Genomic DNA, 20,094 nt, shown 5'->3' with positions numbered 1-20,094 from the left:
TATAATTCAGGTTCCTTTGATCTGTGCCAGAAATGAAACAGTATTTGAAATCTCAGAAGAAACACCCCCAAATTCAGTAATTGGTAAAGTTACAGCCCATGGTTCGGATGAAGATGGTGTTTTAAACAACTTGATTTATGTTATGAGTACAACAAACCAATACTTCACCATTAATTCAGGTATGTGAAATGCAAGTTCAACCATTCTCCATTACAATACAACCAAGGCATAGCATCTAAATAAAAATTGGCATCTACTTAGGGACCACAAACATGTTCATAAACCAAACACCCAACAGAAAGAAAGGAATTTAAGAGAAGTGTAAGAACCAGGAAACTGTATAAAATCTTGGTTAGGCCGCAGCTAGATTATGGTTTGCAGCCCTGGAATCCATACTATAGGATGGATAATGATTGTTCAGGAAAGAGTACAGAGGAGATATACCAGGATGTTGTCTGGCCTGAAAAGTTTCAGTTATGAGGAGGGATTGGACAGATTGCTGTTTTCCTTTGAGCAAAGATTTGATGGACCAAAGGGCCTTTTTCTGTGCTGTATGTCTGTATGGCTCTATGACACTAAGGAAATTTATCAATCACAATACAAACTCTCTAGAGAACTGAATAAAGACTCCAACAATTGATTATTAATTCTTGGATGTTTGCTTCTTGATATGGTGTATATAATCTTATATGCAATGTGAACAATTTTATGCCTTCTTTAACCATAAAAAGAAATGTATACATATTAATGCCAAGTTCAGTTTATTGCTTTCAAGTTATGCCAAAGAATCTGTATCAATTACACAAGACCCATGACCATTTCCATCTAGAGGTGAAGGGTAGCAGATACATAGGAACACCATTATCTGCAGGTACCCCACAAAGCCACTCACCATCTTGACTTGGAAATATATTGCCACTCTTTCATTGTCGCAGGGCCAACATTCAGAATTCTCTCCCTAGCAGCATTGTAAGATTGGTGTAACAAACAGTGTCACATTACTCAAGAAAAGAAAAGCTTTTGCAATTTTTACAAAGCATCACAGGAGTATCAGAAGGATGTTAGAACGCTTACTGAGCTTTTTATTGTCACCCTGTAACTGACATTTGAGTGACAACAGGCTGTTTTGACACTGAAATGAGGGAAGGAATGGAGTCCGTAGAGTAGATCATGTTTTCACCTGGTTTTCCAAAGGTTTCAAGTCAGAATCATTCTTACTCATTGCTTTACAAGCTTGTAAATATTCATGGAAATAAAAAAATGAAACAAAGTATTATTCTCATTACTGTATTTTGGTTTTCTATTGCAGTCACGGGTGAATTGATTGTATCAGCAATTATTGACAGAGACAGTAAACCGTTCCGGAATGTTCCAACCCAACAATTTGAAGTTATTGCCAGAGACAGCCTTTCTGGAGATCATGTGGCTTCTACGACAGTGATTGTCATTGTAACAGACATCAATGATAACCAACCCTTCTGTTTCCCACATACACACAGGTACCTTGTGATTAATTGTTACGTTTCAGTAAATATTGGTGAATCCAGAAGATTTCCACTTGGTGACGATAAATCCCATTGCATACTGGGGAATAAACCACTTATAGTGAAAGTGATTTGATCTGGGTGCGATGTGTGGATGTTTAGAATGGACTTCCACCTATGTTGCATGGCACTGTTTTCTATAGTTCTTTACTTTAAGATGACAATACTAAAGACTTGTATTGAGAGGCAAGATCCTGAAGAATACTGCTGTCTCTGCTATTATGTAACTGAGACTTGGAAGAATGTGGCTGCTCTACATTGCTAAAGAGAGGTTGCTGTAGGTGTTTAAGATTCCTTTTCACTAAATACTCTACGAATGATTCACATTCTTAGATCTAACAGGATCTACATAGTGGCATTTTTTAAAGGACTGTTTCAGCCATCTGATCTCTTGCATCATTACTGACGTAGCTCATTATGTAAATTAAAACCAAGAGCTGTGGATGCTGAAGATCTGAAACAAAAACAGAAATTGAATAGCCCTTATTGTTACGTGCACTTGACTGAGTGCAGTGAAACGTTTGTAATGTCACCTCTTCGGCATCATCTTACACACAGGGTACCTAGGCACGGGTCCTTTAAGTGTTTGTTACAGAATTGAAATGGTGAAAAAAGAGAGTCTAGCATTGGAATACAAAGTTATAAAAAGTACACACGCTACTCCAAGTCCAGAATAAGAATAAAAAGTATCTTTAAAAAGCATTCAAGCTGTCATCCTTTTCACTGAGTAAGTGCCTGCCAGGCTTCAGAACATGTGGCCTCGCTGCCTCCATGCGCTAGCCTCCAACCTGCGACTGGTCTCTCGGACTCATCTTCAGAGCCTATTCAGCCTCTCCCTATAGCTCAACGTCCTTGTAAATCTTTTCTGAACCCTTTCAAGTTTCACAACATCCTTTCTATAGCAGGGAGACACAGAATTGCATTCAATATTCCATTAGTGGCATAGCCAACGTCCTGTAGGGCTGCAACATGACCTCCCAACTCTTATACTCAGTAGACTATCTAATAAAAGCTAGCATATCAAATGTCTTCCTCACTATCCTGTGTACCTGTGACTGCACTTTCAAGAAACTGTGAACCTGCGCTCTGAGTTCTTTTTGTTCAGCAACGCTCCCCAGGACCTTAATATTAAGTGTATAAGTCCTACGCTGATTTGCCTTTACAAAATTCAGTACTTCATATTTATCTAAATTAAATTCCATCTGCCATTTCTGTCTATTTGCTCATCTCCTCAACATCCCATTGTACTCAGAGGTAACCTTCTTTGCTGTCCATTCATCTCCTATTTTGGTGTCATCTGCAAACTTTCTAACCACGCCTATGTTCACATCCAAGTTACTTATATAAATGACAAAAAGCTAATGGACCCAGCACGAATCCTTGTGGCACACCGCTGGTCACAGGCCTCCACTCTGAAAAGCAACGCTCCACCATCACCCTCTGTCTTCTATGTTTGAGCCAGTTCTGTATACAAATGGCTAGCTCTCCCTGTACTCCATGTGATCTAACCTTGCTAACCAGCCTACCATGAGGAACCTTGTTGAATGCCTTTCCAAAGTCCATATGCATCATGTCCACTGCTCTGTTCTCATCAATCCTCGTCGTTACTTCTTCAAAAAACCCAATCAAGTTCATGAGGCACAGTTTCCCTTGTGCAAAGCCATGTTGACTATCCCTAATCAGTCCTTGTCTCTCCAAATGTGTGTAAATCCTATCCCTCAGGGACCCCTCCAACAACTTGCGCACGACTGATATCAGGCTCACTGGATTATAGTTCTGTCCTTTCCTTACCACCATCCTGGAATAGTGGCACCATGTTAGCCAACCTCCAGTCTTCTGGCACTTTACCTGTGGCTATTGATGATACAAATATCTCAACAAGGAATGCAGCAATCACTTCCCTAGCTTCCCACAGAATTGCAGGTTAAACCTGATCAGGTCCTGGGGATTTATTCATCTTCATACACTTTAAGACATCCAGCACCATCTCTTCTGCAATATGCTTACTCCTGACTATAAAATTCTGCCTCAGTATTTTTTGCTTGGGTTTCCATTTTACTGCCTGCATAGTTAACCATCACTTGTGCGCTCAAACTTTTGACATGCCTTGGGAAATCTGATGGATCTTGTCCAGATATCCTACAGTCATTTTGACCTCCCTCTGAGCTCTACACCACATTTTGTTTGGTATCTGCCATGTTTCCTTGTGCCTGGTTATATCTTATTCATAATATTACCTACAATGCAGAAAAGGTTCTTCATAATAAATATAAGACAAGGAAATTCAGAAGGAATTCGTAATTTTATGTTGTGTAAATGCACAACTGCTTACTTTCTTCTTTGTTTAGCATCCAGATACCAGAAACAATTGAAAAGGGTTCAACAATTGTCACCATATCCTGTGAAGATAATGATGTGGATCTTGCAAACAGCCAGTTCACTATTTCACTTCAGCCTGCTCTCCGTGCTGCTGGGAGATTTGCACTGGATGAGAAGAATAATGATACTATTGTGGTATGAGAGTTTCACTTTTCAACTCACATACTTGAAAAATATCAAAATCAACCAATCAAGGTTGAACATAGACATATTCCACAGAAAAAGAAACCAAAGTTCTGTTTAAAAGCTACCAATTTGTCTTATTTTCCTACTTAATAGTAGGAAGGACTGTCTTGTTAACTTTTAACGTTGTTTGTTTATTTTTCCAATTATACTAAGAACAGTGGTAATGCATTTCTTTTAACTTTGTTTCTCTATGTTACTACTTATGCCGATATTTTTAAACTAGGTACCTTCATATCTGAGATGGCTCCATGTGTGGTGACATTGTACACTTTTCACTGTACTCCTGTATTTGAGTACATGTGACAATGAAGCGCAAATCAACTTAGATGAAGGGTTAGTTTATGACAGCCAGGCAAACCTTGCCCAGTTGCTCAAATATAGTTGTTTGTCTGATAATGCACCAAGGACACAGTTTTGAATTTTCTGCAGACAAAGCAGGAGCACCTCATTTGTCATTTATGCCCAGCATCTTCAGTTGTGCAAAGATGATGGATTCCAGCAGAAATCTTGGGGGCGGTTGCCACAGAGTCAAAACCAGCTAGAAGATTTACAAAAAGTGAAAATCTGATGGCACTCTTTAATGTCACATCTCATTGTGTCACTGCTCACACCACATTGGTGGCCTGCACAAGCTATTGTTGAGTTGCAGATGCCATGTTATCATATCTGAGCAAAGAAGCAGTGGGGGTGGGGGAGTGGTGTGAAAAGGGGAAAGCAAAGCTTTGACCACATCTTTTTTATTTCCATTATTGGTATTGAAATGACAGTGCAGTGAGAGTATGATGAAACAGGGCAGGTTTGATTGTCAAGTCATCTTGTCAAGATGGATTATTCCCTGTGTGCAGTGAAGAAATCGTGTTTCAAAACAAAGAACTTTGAATAATCGACTTATTCACTCAGTGAGAAGGTTTTACAGAAATTTGGAACTTCCACTTTCTGGAACAAGTCTAAAGGAGACCGTGTCACCTTGCAGTGCTGATATTCACACAACATCATACTGCTGTTCAATTTCATCCTTGGCTACTTTGCACCATTTTTGTCAGTAATGTCACCTGTCATATGTCTCACATTTTCTTGAGCCCATTGTATAAAGAGTTACCCACTTCTTTCTGGTTTATTCCCATCTACAATCAATTTATCTCAAGTCACTGGAATCCTAGCCATTAATGTAACTGAGAAATAGTACTTGTCCCAACACCAAGTATTATGTCACTTCAATTAGAAATCCCCCCTATTTTATATAACTGGTCTAAGATAACAAAGTGTGGAGCTGGATGAACACAGCAGACCAAGCAGCATCTTAGGAGCACAAAAGTTGACGTTTCGGGCCTATACCCTTCATCAGAAAAGGCGGATGGGGAGACAGTTCTGAAATAAATAGGAAGGAGATGGGGAGGTGGACTGAAGATGGATAGAGGAGAAGATAGGTGGAGAGGAGAGTATAGGTGGGGAGGGGATAGGTCAGTCCGGGGAGGACGGACAGGTCAAGGAGGCGGGATGAGGTTAGTAGGTGGGAAATGGAGGTGTGGCTTGAGGTGGGAGGAGGGGATAGGTGAGAGGAAGAACAGGTTAGGCAGGCAGGATCGAGCTGGGCTGGTTTTGGGATGCAGTGAAGGGAGGGGAGATTTTGAAGCTTGTGAAATCCACATTGATGCCATTGGGCTGCAGGGTTCCCAAGCAGAATATGAGTTGCTGTTCTTGCAACCTTCGGGTGGCATCATTGTGGCACTGCAGGAGGCCCATGATGGACATGTCATCTAAAGAATGGGAGGGGGAGTTAAAGTGGTTCGCGACTGGGAGGTGCAGTCGTTTATTGTGAACCGAGAGGAAGTGTTCTGCAAAGCAGTCCCCAAGTCTCCGTTTGGTCTACATTTTAACTCCCCCTCCCATTCCTTAGATGACATGTCCATCCTGGGCCTCCTGTAGTGCCACAATGATGCCACCCGTAAGTTGCAGGAATAGCAGCTCATATTCCGTTTGGGAACGCTGCGGCCCAATGGTATCAATGTGGATTTCACAGCTTCAAAATCTCCCCTCCCCCGCTGCATCCCAAAACCAGCCCAGCTCAATCCCGCTTGCCTAACCTGTTCTTCCCCTCACCTATCCCCTCCTGTCATCTCAAGCCGCACCTCCATTTACTACCTACTAGCCTCATCCCACCCCCTTGACCTGTCCATCCTCCCCAGACTAACCTATCCCCTCCCTACCTATACTCTCCTCTCCACCCATCTTCTCCTCTATCCATCTTTGGTCCGCCTCCCCTTCTCTCCCTATTTATTTCAGAATCCTCTCCCCATCCCCCTTTTCTGATGAAGGTTCTAGGCCCGAAACATCAGCTTTTGTGCTCCTGAGATGCTGCTTGGCCTGCTGTGTTCATCCAGGTTCACACTTTGTTATCTTGGATTCTCCAGCATCTGCAGTTCTCATTATCTCTTTTTTTACTGGTCCGCCTGTTTTACCACACTTCACTCAGTTTCTTATTCATATCCTAACATTGTCTTGAATCTTCAATGCATCAAGTGTGATTAGTACGAATGTGGAACTTATTGAATACCTTTGAGAACTCCACAATATCAGGCCCCTTCTTTGAAGAAACCAAGATTGGTCATGCAGGATTGACCCCATCTGAGGCAATGTTGACTGCTACTCATAACAACTAGGAGCAGGAGCAGGTAGACAGCCCTTTGAGCTTGCTGTACTTTTTAGCACAATCATGACTGATCTTATCTCAGTCCCAACTCCACTTTGCTGCTTGCTCCCCAAAATCCTTTAACCCACTACACATTAAAAATCCATCCCCTCATTAAATTATCTTAATGTCCCAGCATCCACCACATTCTGGCGTGGTGAATTCCACAAATTCATGACCCTTTGAGACAAGTAATTTCTCCTCTTTTATATTATAGAAAGTCGTAGAGTCATAGAGATATACAGCACAGGAACAGACCCTGCAGTCCGACCTGTCCATGCCAACCAGGTATTTTAAGTCAATCTAGTCCCATTTACCAACACTTGGCCCATATCTTTCTGAACCCTTCTTATTCATATACCCATCCAGATGCCTCTTAAGTGTTGCAATTGTACCAGCCTCCACCACTTCCTCTAGCAGCTCATTTCATGTATGTACCCATCGTCTGTGTGAAAAAGTTACCCCTTAGGTCCCTTTTAAATTTTCGCCGAGTCACATTAAATCTATGCTCTCTGTTTTGGACTCCCCATCCCAGGAAAAAGACAAAGACATTGTCTATTTACCATCTCCATGCCTCTCGGGATTTTATAAACCTACATTAAGATCACCCCTCAATCTTTGGTGCTCCAGGGAGAATAGCCCCAGCCTATTCAGCCTATCCCTATAAGCTCAAACCTTCCAACTCTGGCAACATCCTTTGTACATCTTTTCTGAACCCTTTCAAGTTTTGCAACCACCTTCCTATAGCAGGGAGACTAGAATTACACAGTATTCCAAAAAAGATCTAACCAATGTCCTGTGTAGTCGCAACATGACCTGCCAACTCCCATACTCAATGCAATGACCACTAAAGGCAAGCATACCAAACACTTCCTTCACTATCCTGTCTACCTGCAACTCAACTGTCAAGGAACTATGAACTTGCTAGCCCTTATTCTAAATCTATAACCTCTCATTATCAATTGTCCCATGACGAAACAACACCTCTATGTCTATGTCTATTTATCAGATTGTTTTCCTTCTTCTTCTTCAGCTTTGCTCTTGATAATCACATTGTTAACTTTAATTTCATCCCATATGAAACCACCAAGGCACTTTCATTCAGGTCTTCAGCTAGTTCAGGGTGCTGTAGACTCCATTGCAACTAATGCCCTCCATTGTTCTCTGGTAGGTTATTGGAAACTTGGACTTTGAAGCAACCACTCCTCTCGAGGGTAACCAAGTTTACGTGATGTCGGTAGTTGTCACAGATAAAGCTCATCCACATTACCAGGGTAAGTGACTAACCATTGCAAAGTCTGATTGAAACAGAGTCTCAAAATGAAAGTTTGGAACATATATTCTGAATGTCACATTCCAAAATTTCTGAAAAATATCTTGCAATAACTCTTTGGTTAAGCAATTAAGTTATTCTTTTCTCTGCTAATAATTTGAATGATTTTTTTACATTTGCAAGGGTGGAAATTTCCACCCAATTTTTCAGCATTACAAACTCACTTCAAATTGGCATCCATTCATACAAGTGGACATCTGGCGCTAGAAATACCAGATGTCATTTTGCTGAGGGGAGTCAGACCAAGTGAAGATCAACTAGGACAAATCCACAGAGCAGCCAAATCATGGTGTTAGATTTAATGGGTTCTGCAGCTCAATGCTCCGGAGATAATATGGCACATCCTCGCATACATGAATACATATTCCACAACAACAAGGATCACTCTTCCACACCACCCACCCAGCAGGACTATCTTCACACTGATTGAAGCAATCAGAGGTTTTGGTGGCTTCTAGCGTTCTTTGAAATTGGTAAAATTTACAGCGAGTGATGTGGCAGGTGTTGGATTTGGTTCTGATGTCAACAGTTCTGTCCAAACTCCTTGCTCCTCGGTACTGCTGCAGCACAAAGGTGGCAGGGTTACTTCAGACTTCAGTAGGCGTTTGTACCTGCTCTTCAGTAACTATGAAGGTGATCATGACGACAATCGTTTAGCTATTGGGATCCTCCTGGCTGCAGCAAATGATATTTGCAATAACTCATTTTGCCATCATTGTTGCACAAGGGAATTTAATGAACACTGTTTGAAGGAGGAGCTTGGATGCACTCGATGAGGTGAATGGCCTTCCTCTTTGCTATGTGTAGCTCCAAAACTGTTGTACCGCACTGATCATTACTCCACTACTTTCTTAAGGCCACCCAGAGCAACAAAATCCAGCCTTTCCAGAGATATCCAAACCCGAACAACAAATATCTCCCATGTGTTTTTGCCTGTCCTAGTGCCCCTATCCCAGTAGGAGACAGGAGAAGGTCTTACAGAGCAAGCTTCTCTGAAATTACTCAATGTACCATCTTAGCACACGTGCTCGCTGGATGTCTGTCTAATGCAAGAGGCGTGTTGGAGTGGTGATTGGTGAATGTTGTCGTCCTGAGAGAGTTGTGTGTTCCAGGAGAACACTATCACTCCTCAGAGGTAATGCAACAACAATCCCAGTATTTATATAGCAGAATGTTTCGAGGGATGGCTATAACACCCTTCACCCTGCAGACTGGTTTCCACTGTAATGCTGGTAACGCCCTGAGATTATGTGAAATCAATCTCAGCTTGCTCTGGAACACATGGACATCAGCTGGGTCCTGTTTTGAGCCACAGTGGAAAATGAAGATTGACCATCGGATGATGTCAAGTTTGAAAGAATGGCAATAGAATTTCCGTCAACTCCACGCTGGAAAATTGGCTTCCAAGCTCTGCCTAAAGGTTGTGCCCCTATATGCTGGTCTCCTCCATGCAGGTTTTTTCTGGAAGGCCTATCAATGCCTTTCATTATGTGCATCCTACAGCACTCTTGAGGAGCCAACCCACTAAAGCCCTTAAACATGCCCTCTCCAGCTGAAGCTGGGCATATTCTTGCCAGCCAGCGTATTAGCAACTGCACCAGCCTTGTCCCTAAGTAATGGCATAATGAAACTTCTAAATAACACATACAGGTCTGAACGGAAAGGAGTGATGATAAGAGAGAATAGTGGGAGTTCTGTGATGAGCAGTGCCTGAGGCCAGTAGTGAAGTTGGTAGGATAAGACATTGCAGCTCATTATGGTTCTTGCAGCACTGCATCCAGATCCTGGAGTTCAGGTCCTAGTATTGACAGCCACAGTTGATTTCTCCCACTGCAATTGGAGTGGGTGTCTGTCTGGCCTCTCGTGGAACCAGGACCTTTGTTCTCCTTTCCACCTCCCACAGCAGGGTTTCCAATGCAGCACCTAGAAACTGCAGAGCTCTCTCCTCCCATGTGGTGACATTTTTCTGTATCTCCATGATAATATTTGGCTCCACAGAACTCCCTGTACCTGCCTCAGCCACAAATTGTCTCTCCTTTAAGAGGTGCAAATCATCTTTAAGCAGAGCAAGCTTATTTTTAATTGCAGAACTGTTAAGGCACAAAAAGGAAGACAGACATTCAGTCCATCAAGCCTATACTGGTTCGACTACCAAGTGCCAATCTCATGCCTTTTCCCCATAACCCTATGCACTATTTCAAGAGATTTTCTAATCAACCTGATCAGCGATGCTTTTGCACACATCCAGAGCAGGTGGAACTTGAAACCAGGCCTACTTGCTCAGAGGTAGGAACATTACCACTACACTACAAACACCCTCACACCATTTCTATCCTGATAATCATATCATGCTCTCTCAAATGCCTTAATTGAAATGGTGTTTGAGCCACGCTCACTGTTTTAATTGCCCAACAGTGCATCTGTAATTATTGCTGACTGAAATCATTTAGAACAGCAGATAACATGAAGGTAGGAGTCACCAGGCATTGGTTAATCAGTCACTGAGATCGCCGATTTCAGAGTTTGACCCTTAAATGGTTATCTAGTTATATCATTCACAGAAGCAAATGATAAGGCTTAACAAAATTAAAGACGGACATTCATAAATTCATCTAAATTATGGGAAAAACTGCATATTCTGATTTAATATTGTTGTGTTCCTGTTCAATGTGAAATACAACAAAAAATTCTTAATCTTAAAATTGTTTTCTGTGTCTGCTTTATCTCACTTAGATACTGTGACTGTTTATGTCACAGTCACTCCAGTCAATGAATTTAATCCTTCTTTTGCCCAGACGTCTTACACTTTCAACATATCTGAATTCAGCGAAAGTAAGTAAACATCAAATGGCACTGAGGTCAAAACCTCTCATTCTGTTCCTTATTTTCTGAATTAAGCTGCATAAAGTATTGTTTCACCAGCTTGATGATTAAAACTGGTGTATATCAACTGGGAAATAATCTTCCTCTAATCAGGGCCTGAGGAACAGAATATAAACTGGCTACTGGCTTGGATTGAGGATTGGCTGTCTGACAGAAGGCAGAGAGTTGGGATAAAAGGCTCTTTCTTGGAATGGCAACCGGTGACGAGTGGTGTCCTGCAGGGTTCAGTGTTGGGGCCACAGCTGTTCACCTTATATATTAATGATCTGGATGAAGGGATTGGGGGCATTCTGGCGAAGTTTGCCGATGATACGAAGATAGGTGGAAAAGCAGGTAGTACTGAGGAGGTGGGAAAGCTGCAGAAAGATTTAGACAGTTTAGGAGAGTGGTCCAGGAAATGGAAGATGAAATTCAATGTGAGTAAATGTGAGGTCTTGCACTTTGGAAAGAAGAATACAGGCCTGGACTATTTTCTAAACGGTGAGAAAATTCACAAATCAGAAGTGCAAAGGCATCTGGGAGTGTTGGTCCAGGATTCTCTAAAGGTTAACTTGCAGGTAGAGTCCGTAATTAAGAAAGCGAATGTAATGTTGTCGTTTATCTCAAGAGGGTTGGAATATAAAAGCAGCAATGTGCTTCTGAGGCTTTATAAGGCTCTAGTTAGGCCCCATTTAGAATACTGTGTCCAATTTTGGGCCCCACAGCTCAGGAAGGACATACTAGCCCTGGAGCATGTCCAGCGGAGATTCTCACGGATGATCCCTGGAATGGTAGGTTTAGCGTATGATGAACGGCTAAGAATCCTGGGATTGTACTCATTAGAGTTTAGAAGGTTGAGGGGAGATCTAATAGAAACTTACAAGATAATGTATGGTTTAGAAGGGGTGGACTCTAGGAAGTTGTTTTCGTTAGGCAGGGAGACTAGGACCCGTGGGCACAGCCTTAAAATTAGAGGGGGTAAATTTAAAACTGAAATGAGACGACATTTCTTCAGCCAGAGAGTGGTGGGCTTGTGGAATTCATTGCCGCAGAGTGCAGTGGAGGCCGGGACGTTGGATGCGTTCAAGGCAGAGATCGACAAATTTTTGATCTCAAAAGGATTCAAGGGCTACGGGGAGAGTGCAGGGAAGTGGTGTTGAAATGCCCATCAGCCATGATTTAAATGGCGGAGTGGACTTGATGGGCCGAATGGCCTTACTTCCACTCCTATGTCTTATGGTCTAAACTATCTTCCTGTTTCAGGTCCTTATGCATCTTACTGATGTTAAAATAAAACTGAAGTATGGCACTATCAAGCCTTTTAGATTAGATTAGATTCAATTCTCTACAGTGTGGAAACAGGCCCTTTGGCACAACAAGTCCACCATTACTTACGCTCATTAAGTAGGTCTATGAAAATTCTATTCTGAATGTTCTTGTCTTCAACTAACATTCCGATAGTGTTAGTGAAAACATCCAAAGACACACAGAATGTACTGTGAAGGCCTCAGGAAGCAGAAAAATCTATTTTAAAAAATAATAATTGTGACTGCTGCAAATAGAATTCACACCTATTCAGGCAGTAATTAGCCTTGATGCTAGAAACTTACATTCTCCAGTCTTTTACACAGGGTAGAGCTATGTTAATGAGTTAACACAGTATGTAAAATTCATGTGGTAATGGTGTGGTAAAGATAAACACAGGATTGAACAATCAGACATGAACTGCTCCAGTGCAATCCTTGTGCTGTGGTTATATTGATATTTCAAGAAATTCGATTATTCTGGAAAGAACATCTCCAGTGTGGTGTTCCATCCAAGTTACTTGCAGATAATCTCGGCTCTTTTGCTGGTGGCAGACAGACAAATTTGTCCTTATGCAGAAAATAGGCTGTGGTCAACAATGACTTAGTAGGAAGGTATTCACAGCGAGCACAGCTTCCATTTATAATTTTGTAGCCAATAGCTAAGAGACAACAGAATATGAGGAAAACCACTTTACCTGTTCCCTCACTTGGATCCATCTTAAAAATCTGAGACATAAAACCAGAGAGATCTGGGTGTTTAGGTCCAGTATACCCTGAAAGTGGCAACGCAAGTCGATAGAGTAGTCAAGGCGGCATACGCATGCTTTCATTCATCGGACAGGGTATTGAGTACAAGAGTTGGCGGGTCATGTTACAGTTGTATGAGACTTTGGTTCGACCACATTTGCAATACTGCGTACAGTTCTGGTCGTCACATTAACAAAAAGATGTTGATGTTTTGGAGAGGGTGCAGAGGAGGTTCACCAGGATCTTACCTGGTATGGCAGGTGCTAGCTATGAAGAGAGGTTGAGTAGATTAGGATTATTTATATTAGAAAGATGGAGGTTGAGCAGGGACCTGATTGAGGTCTACAAAATCATGGGAGGTATAGACAGAGTGGATAGCAAGAAGCTTTTTCCCAGAATGGGGGACTCAATTACTAGGGTGTCACGATTTCAAGGTGAGAAAGTTTAAGGGAGATAACGTGGAAAGTTCTTTACAGAGGGTAGTGGGTGCCTGGAGCGCATTGCCAGCGAAGGTGATAGAGGCAGGTGCGAAAGCACCATTTAAGATGTATCTAGACAGATACATGAATGGACAGGGTGCAGAGATCCTTGGAAAATAGATGACAGGTTTAGATAGAGGATCTGGATCGGCGCAGGCTTGAAGAGCCGAAGGGCCTGTCACTGTGCTGTAGTTTTCTTTGCTCTTTGTTCTTTGCTCAAAGTGCTGGAGAAACTCAGCAGGTTTGGCAGCAGCTCTAAAGAGATAAACTAAATTATCATTTTCAGTCTCATGGCCATTTTGAGTTTTCAAAGTCATGTGATTCAGTCCTCACCTGAATCAAATATTGATCCAACAATTTGCAAGAGTAAATTATTCAGCAGTGCACAGTAATCAAATCCAATTTCAAGAACTACATTACAAGTAGTAAAATCTCTTCCACATCTCCTCCATATTCTATGAATTTAAACTTGGAAATGGAGAGAGTCTCCTTTATATCCACAATGTACCAAACTACTACTTGATTTAGGTCTACCTAATTGGTTACAAATCCAAATCCACCCAATCTGACCAATTTATTATCAATAACAATTTGCATTTATGTGGTGACTTAGCCATGGTAAAGTGTCTCAAGAATTTTCATAGGAGTGTTATCAAATAAAGTTTGATAGTTAAATGGCTTGCAGCAAACATACAATGCTATTCAGCAAGGCATCAGAACAATACTTTACAATACCATTAAAATTTTAACAATGAAGAGATGGGAATTGTAAAAGAAGAAACAGATTTCACCACACCATGTTACATTGTATGGGCTGTTGTAATGTTGCACAAAGTGCTGAAAATATGGAATACACCTTGCAGTATCTGTTGTCATGACTGAATCTGGGGAGGCACGCTGTTGCTGTAGGCCCACTGGTCACAACACAAAATAAAATGCATTGCCTAGTTACCGATGTGTGAAATTAAATACCTTAAACCTTTTGGAATCCCTAAAGCGTGGAAGCAGACCATTCAAACAGTCAAGTAACACCGCAGAACTTCCAACCCAGACCCACCCCCTTACCCTCGCAGATCCTGCGGCTAACCCACCTAGCCTGCACATGCCTGAACACTACAGGCAACTTTGGGTGGTAAATACACCCAATCTACACACCTTTGGGCTGTGGGAGGAAACCAGAGCACACCTACACAGACATGGGGAGAATGCTGACTCCACACAGATGATCACCCGAGGGTGGAATAAAACCCAGGTCCCTGGTGCTGTGAGGTAATAATACTAACCACTGAGCCATCGTACCACATTAGACCTTAGATCTTGTTTAAAACCTGATATATCAGCCAGGTTTCTTAATAAATGCAATTACTGGTTTATTATCAGAATAATAAATCTTTTAAAATAAAGATGCAATAACTGGTGAACATATAGTCAGTTTTTTCTGCAGACATCAGCTTTCATGAATGACGACACTTTTGCATTCAGTTATTCTTGAAGGCAAAAGATAAAAACGCAGGATTTTGAGACTCTGCCTCTGATGTTCTGGCACATGTAATAATAGACTAAAAATACAGCCATTGTCTCTGAAGTCTTACAGACAGAGTTTGCTCAAGAAATACAATTAGATATGTCCTTTGAATCACACTTTGAAGAAAAATTAGTTTTCACCCTTAATTCAACAGGAGGCTTCTCTTTTCAAAGATGGGAAGGTCAGCTTCGGAGCTTGTTCTTGGCAAGTTTTTTGCCAACTGAAGACCAGATAAAACAAGAATATCTCCAAGCCAGTCACCATTCAAACTGTCCAAGCAGGCTCTACAGTAAAGAACTAATTATCACCAGACACATGATTCCTAGAAGTCAGTGTTTAAAAAAAAAGAGACTCTCCAAAGTGAACTTTCAATGATTTTTTTTGAAGAAATCTCTTCAGGTATTTCCACAAAATTTGAATTAAATGCTGAAATAACTACACAGAACCCAGCAAGTCAATCCCCTGAACTAGGGAGATCCTAAAATCGCCTGTTTATATTTGTCAGCCAGGCCTTCCTGATTGGCACAGGCTAACAAGCCCAATCAAAAGATCTCATAGTGAAAAAGATCCACCTGCTTTTAATCACTACATCCGTCCCCTTCTAAGTCCAGGAATATGGGCCTAGTCTTTCTCTTGCAGCTTTTCCTGTGACATTATCTCTGGTTCCTCTGATTCAGACGCTGATATAGGCAGCATGTACTGGCCTGTAGACTGCCTATTGCATCCCGAGCATCTCAGGAGAGTTCCCTCTTCTTCTCCCATTGGCAATGGTAACGAAGCTGCATTCATATCAGACTCTGAAGCTTCCTCAACACTAGACGGAAGGGAAGAGCCTATGATTTCTGACAAGGCTTTGTCTGTTCTGAGGGGTCAGACATGTTTTGCTATTGCTCCATTTGTGAGGTAGCAGCTTTCGAGTGGTCCACGTGTTTGTTCAGGATTGCATCACCTATCTGAACTTAGTAAGCGATGGGACCTGACCTTGCGTCAGCCTTGCCTCATACCCACACAGGGCCATTTCCATGGTTCTGGCACAAAACGATTAAATTGTCTCTTGCTTAGAGGTGGCATGTGGCTGGCATTGGCATTCCTGCAGCTGTTTCACCCTCTACCCCCAGATTGGGAAATATCAGGTTTAATCTGATGCAGAGTCTCCTCCCCATCAGCAACTCCCCTGGAGCTATCCCTGTTTTTGAGAGAGGCATGGTCCTATAATGGAACAGGAACCAGGACAGTTTGGTGTCAAGTGAAGCCGTAGGCTGCTTCTTTAAGCCTGCCTTCAATGTTTGGACTGCTCTTTCCACCAGGCCATTGGATGACAGATGGTATGAAGCTGTCTTTTTGTGCCAAATGCTGTTGGACTTTAGGAAATATTTGAATTGTCTGCTGGTAAATGATGTTCCATTGTCCATGACCAATACTTCTGGGAGTCCACGTAGCACAAACAATGCTCACAGCTTCTCAATTGCCAAGTACACTTTATGCACGTCCAGCCGCTTCGAATGGGCACTCACAATGACCAGGAACAGTCAGCCCATGAAAGGACCAACATAGTTGACATGCAACTGAATCCAAGAGTTACCCAACCAATTACACGAATATGGGGGCAGCCCTGGTGGCAATTGTTTTCCTTGTTGGTGATCTGGGCACTGGCCCACCAACATAGCTATGTTGGCATCCAACCCTGGCCACCATACATGGCTTCTTGCTGATATCCGGATGACTCTGGTGGAGTTCAGCCAGTATCTGGCAGCGAACTTTACACAGGACATTCACCCTTGCTCACCATAGTAATTTGGCTCAATTTGACTTATTGTAGTCACATGTCCCTGAGTACAGTGAAAAGCTTTGTTTTCAAGCAGCACAGGCTGATCATAGTAAGGACATACAGGGTGCTTAGACAGAATGAGGCATATATGGCTTACACTGCACTGGAGGCGTGCAAAGCAAGATCAACATAATTTGAAGTTAGATAGTCTATTCATCACTTTAATAATGGCAGGGAAGAAGTTGTTCTTGAACCCATTAGTGCATGTGTTCAAGCTTTTGTCTTCTGCCTGATGGAAGAGGTTGTAGAGATCATTACCAGGCCAGGAGGGGTCTTTAATGATGTTAGCAGCCTTTCTGTGGAAGCGAGCTGTGTAAATGGAGTCCATGGATGGAAGGTTGGCTTCTGTGACAATCTGAGCTGTGCACAAAATTTACCATCCTCTATGATGATCTGGGTCCAGAAAGTTTTGACTCATGTTTGCATCAGCCCTTCCTGAAAATCTCCTGGGTATTTCATTAGGAGTTCACTGAGCCAGCAATCTTTCTCAACCAATTGTGCTCCAATAGGCTTGGGCCTGAGCCTTTTACTACCATAAGAAGTCACTGCACCAACTGCTTCTCATAAGAGACCAGAACTGAAGTCATGCACTTAATTTGTGATGGCTCCCCAGTGTACATTCTCAGTCTGGCTAAGGTCTTACACGAACGTAAAGGTTGGAGACATAGGAAAGTCTTGTTAAAGACAAAGACATAAACTGCAACCACAGATAGGGCTGAGCTGGTATCAGCCTCCATAGGAACTAGGTGACCATTTAGCCAAGCATTAATTTACATCAGTTCTGATTTGGACATTGCTAAGCAGTTTATTTGTTCCGACCCACATGTCGAGGGACTTTCTAGGGCATTCATTCTCTTGGGTACTGGCCTATGAGTTTTCTTACTCAAGTCAGGCCTTTTAGGACTCCTTTGCTATCTTGAGTCCATGTACCAGCAGCAACTTGAGTGACTTGGCTATCCAGATCCTGAAGAACTTTATAGCCACTGGACCAAGGATCAGCTTTGTTGTCGGGTTTGGTTGTGGCTTGGCCTAGAGTTCCTCTGCTTAGAGCATGCCCTGTGTGATGCTGTGTGATTGCCTACACTCAAATGGTGTTCCCCAAACTCAGACAGAGAGATGAGGAACTCCACTTCCATTGAGATGTCCTGTAGCTCCCATGCTCCACTTTCCACATTTTCTAATGACAACACCAGTTGTATTGCCTGTTTGAAGTCCAGTTGGGCTTCAGCTCATAGGCACTTCTGCACAGTTACATCATTATTCCCACTTACCAAAGGCATCTAGCATCTCATTCAGGGTTAACCCAAAATCACATGCCTCCACCAGTCATCTTAACCAGGTCCAAAATCCCAACACAGATTCTCCTGGTTTTCTAACAGCTGAATAAAACTGATCATGTTTCAGAATTAGAGGAGGTTTGGGGTCATAATATTCCTTAACCAACTCCATCAACTCTAGGAAGGAGTTAGCGTCTGGTGCCTCTGAGAAAGCAAAGCCCCTTATAACTGAAAACACTGCAGGTCCGCAAACAGCCAGAAGGATTACTCGTCACTTTTCACCTACCACAAGGCCACTTGCCCAAAAAAAAAACATTTCTTTCCACAGACTGGGACCAGTTTTCAACAGCAGGATCAAACAAGTTAAGCTTCCCAAATCTGCACCCTGCACCCTGCACCCTGCACCCTGCACCCTGCACCCTGCACCCTGCACCCTGCACCCTGCACCCTGCACCCTGCACCCTGCACCCTGCACCCTGCACCCTGCACCCTGCACCCTGCACCCTGCACCAGTCCCCTGAACCAAGAAGAATCTAAGTCCCCTGTTAATATTGGTTAGCCAGGGCATCTTGATTGGACCAGGTGAATAGCCCTAATCAAGCATCTTGTAGTCAACAGGATCCACCTGGTGCACAATTACTACAAATACATTTATCACAATCCTTCAAAACTAATGACCTGCAAGCAGTATTAAATTAAAAGCATATTCCTTTCCTTCTCTGTGGCTTTATACAGCTAATGTGTTGAATTTAAAGCCTTCCCACCCACCCCAGAAAGTTCAGAGGTACATGTGAATATGTGTGAGGATGCTGTGTGGAAATCCCATAGTTATCTCTCCTTGCTTCGATCAGGTTTAGAGAGGAAAGCTTTGTGGACGGCCTCACCTCCCAGAGGTCAACTGAGGCACTAAAGTGGTCACTTATGCTGCTGCCACTGGTCTTCAACCAGCCAGGACTTACCATCCAGGGAATGTATAGTATTTTGCTTTTGAAATACTGCATACTCAAATTGGAAAGTGGGAGAATTATCACACTGGCTGAGACTTTCCAACAACTTTCTGTTAGTCTTCCACCATTAACAAGATTTTGCTTATGCAATATTGTACTGTGTTCTCATGTGGAAATGGGAATACTATGAGCAAAGATATCCATCAATAAAAAGTATTAGAGGATATGGCATTGACAATGTATTATATCATTCTAATAAGTAATGGGAAGATTCTTCAATAGTGTAAGACTAAGAACATTACACAAAAAGTTGGGAAAATCTTCACCAGCAGAAAAGAAACAGGAATTGCATGTTTTTGCTTTTGAAGCAATCTACGTTTTCCAAGGGTATCATTAACCATTGGAGAAACACTACTGGTATGAATTTTTTTTTACTCATTTGTGGGATATGGGTGTCGCTGACTGGTCAGCATTTATTGACGCACAATGTCATTAGGAAGGGAATTCCAGAATTTTGACTCAGTGACAACAAAGGAACAGTGGCATATTTCCAAATCAGGATGGTGTGTGATTTGGAGAGGAATTTGAAGGTGGTGGTATTCCCATAAATCTGCTGCCCTGTCCTTCTAGATGGAAGTGTTTCGAAGATGCTATTTGAGGGAAACTGTGGGAAACAATGATTTGCAAATATAAAGCACCTTTTGGTATAGTGCAATGTCACAGGGTCTTTCAAAGGATCAAACTCCTGCAAACATTGGCAGCAAGCTAAATAAAGAGATGTGACAAAAGTGATCAAAATCTTGTTCATAAAAGTAAGTTTAAAAGTAGAAGACAAGGGAGGTTTGGTAACAAGAGATTCCGGGAGATATTTTCAGAGTTTGGTACCTGGACACAAGGGGACTACAAGGTAATTGTGAGCTGGAAGAAGGTAGAGATTTCTGCAGATTGAATGAAGAACTAATAATACACAGTGTAATCTACTAATAGTTTT

General features: G+C 42.2%; 1 protein-coding gene across 1 annotated transcript in view; it reads left to right on the top strand.

The window, feature by feature from the left end:
- The window catches only part of LOC125460926 (cadherin-related family member 3-like), a 51,327-nt gene that overhangs the window by 21,400 nt on the left and 9,833 nt on the right, over positions 1-20,094 (top strand). The window contains exons 7-11 of the mRNA XM_059652225.1: positions 31-179; positions 1,310-1,499; positions 3,893-4,058; positions 7,970-8,072; positions 10,865-10,963. Of these exons, the coding sequence (XP_059508208.1) occupies positions 31-179; positions 1,310-1,499; positions 3,893-4,058; positions 7,970-8,072; positions 10,865-10,963 (707 nt within the window). The remainder of the gene's footprint in view (positions 1-30; positions 180-1,309; positions 1,500-3,892; positions 4,059-7,969; positions 8,073-10,864; positions 10,964-20,094) is intronic.

This window comes from Stegostoma tigrinum, chromosome 18 (genome assembly GCF_030684315.1).
Source record: "Stegostoma tigrinum isolate sSteTig4 chromosome 18, sSteTig4.hap1, whole genome shotgun sequence".
Classification (NCBI taxonomy): Eukaryota; Metazoa; Chordata; class Chondrichthyes; order Orectolobiformes; family Stegostomatidae; genus Stegostoma; species Stegostoma tigrinum.
This window is presented reverse-complemented; position numbering and strand designations above follow the sequence as displayed.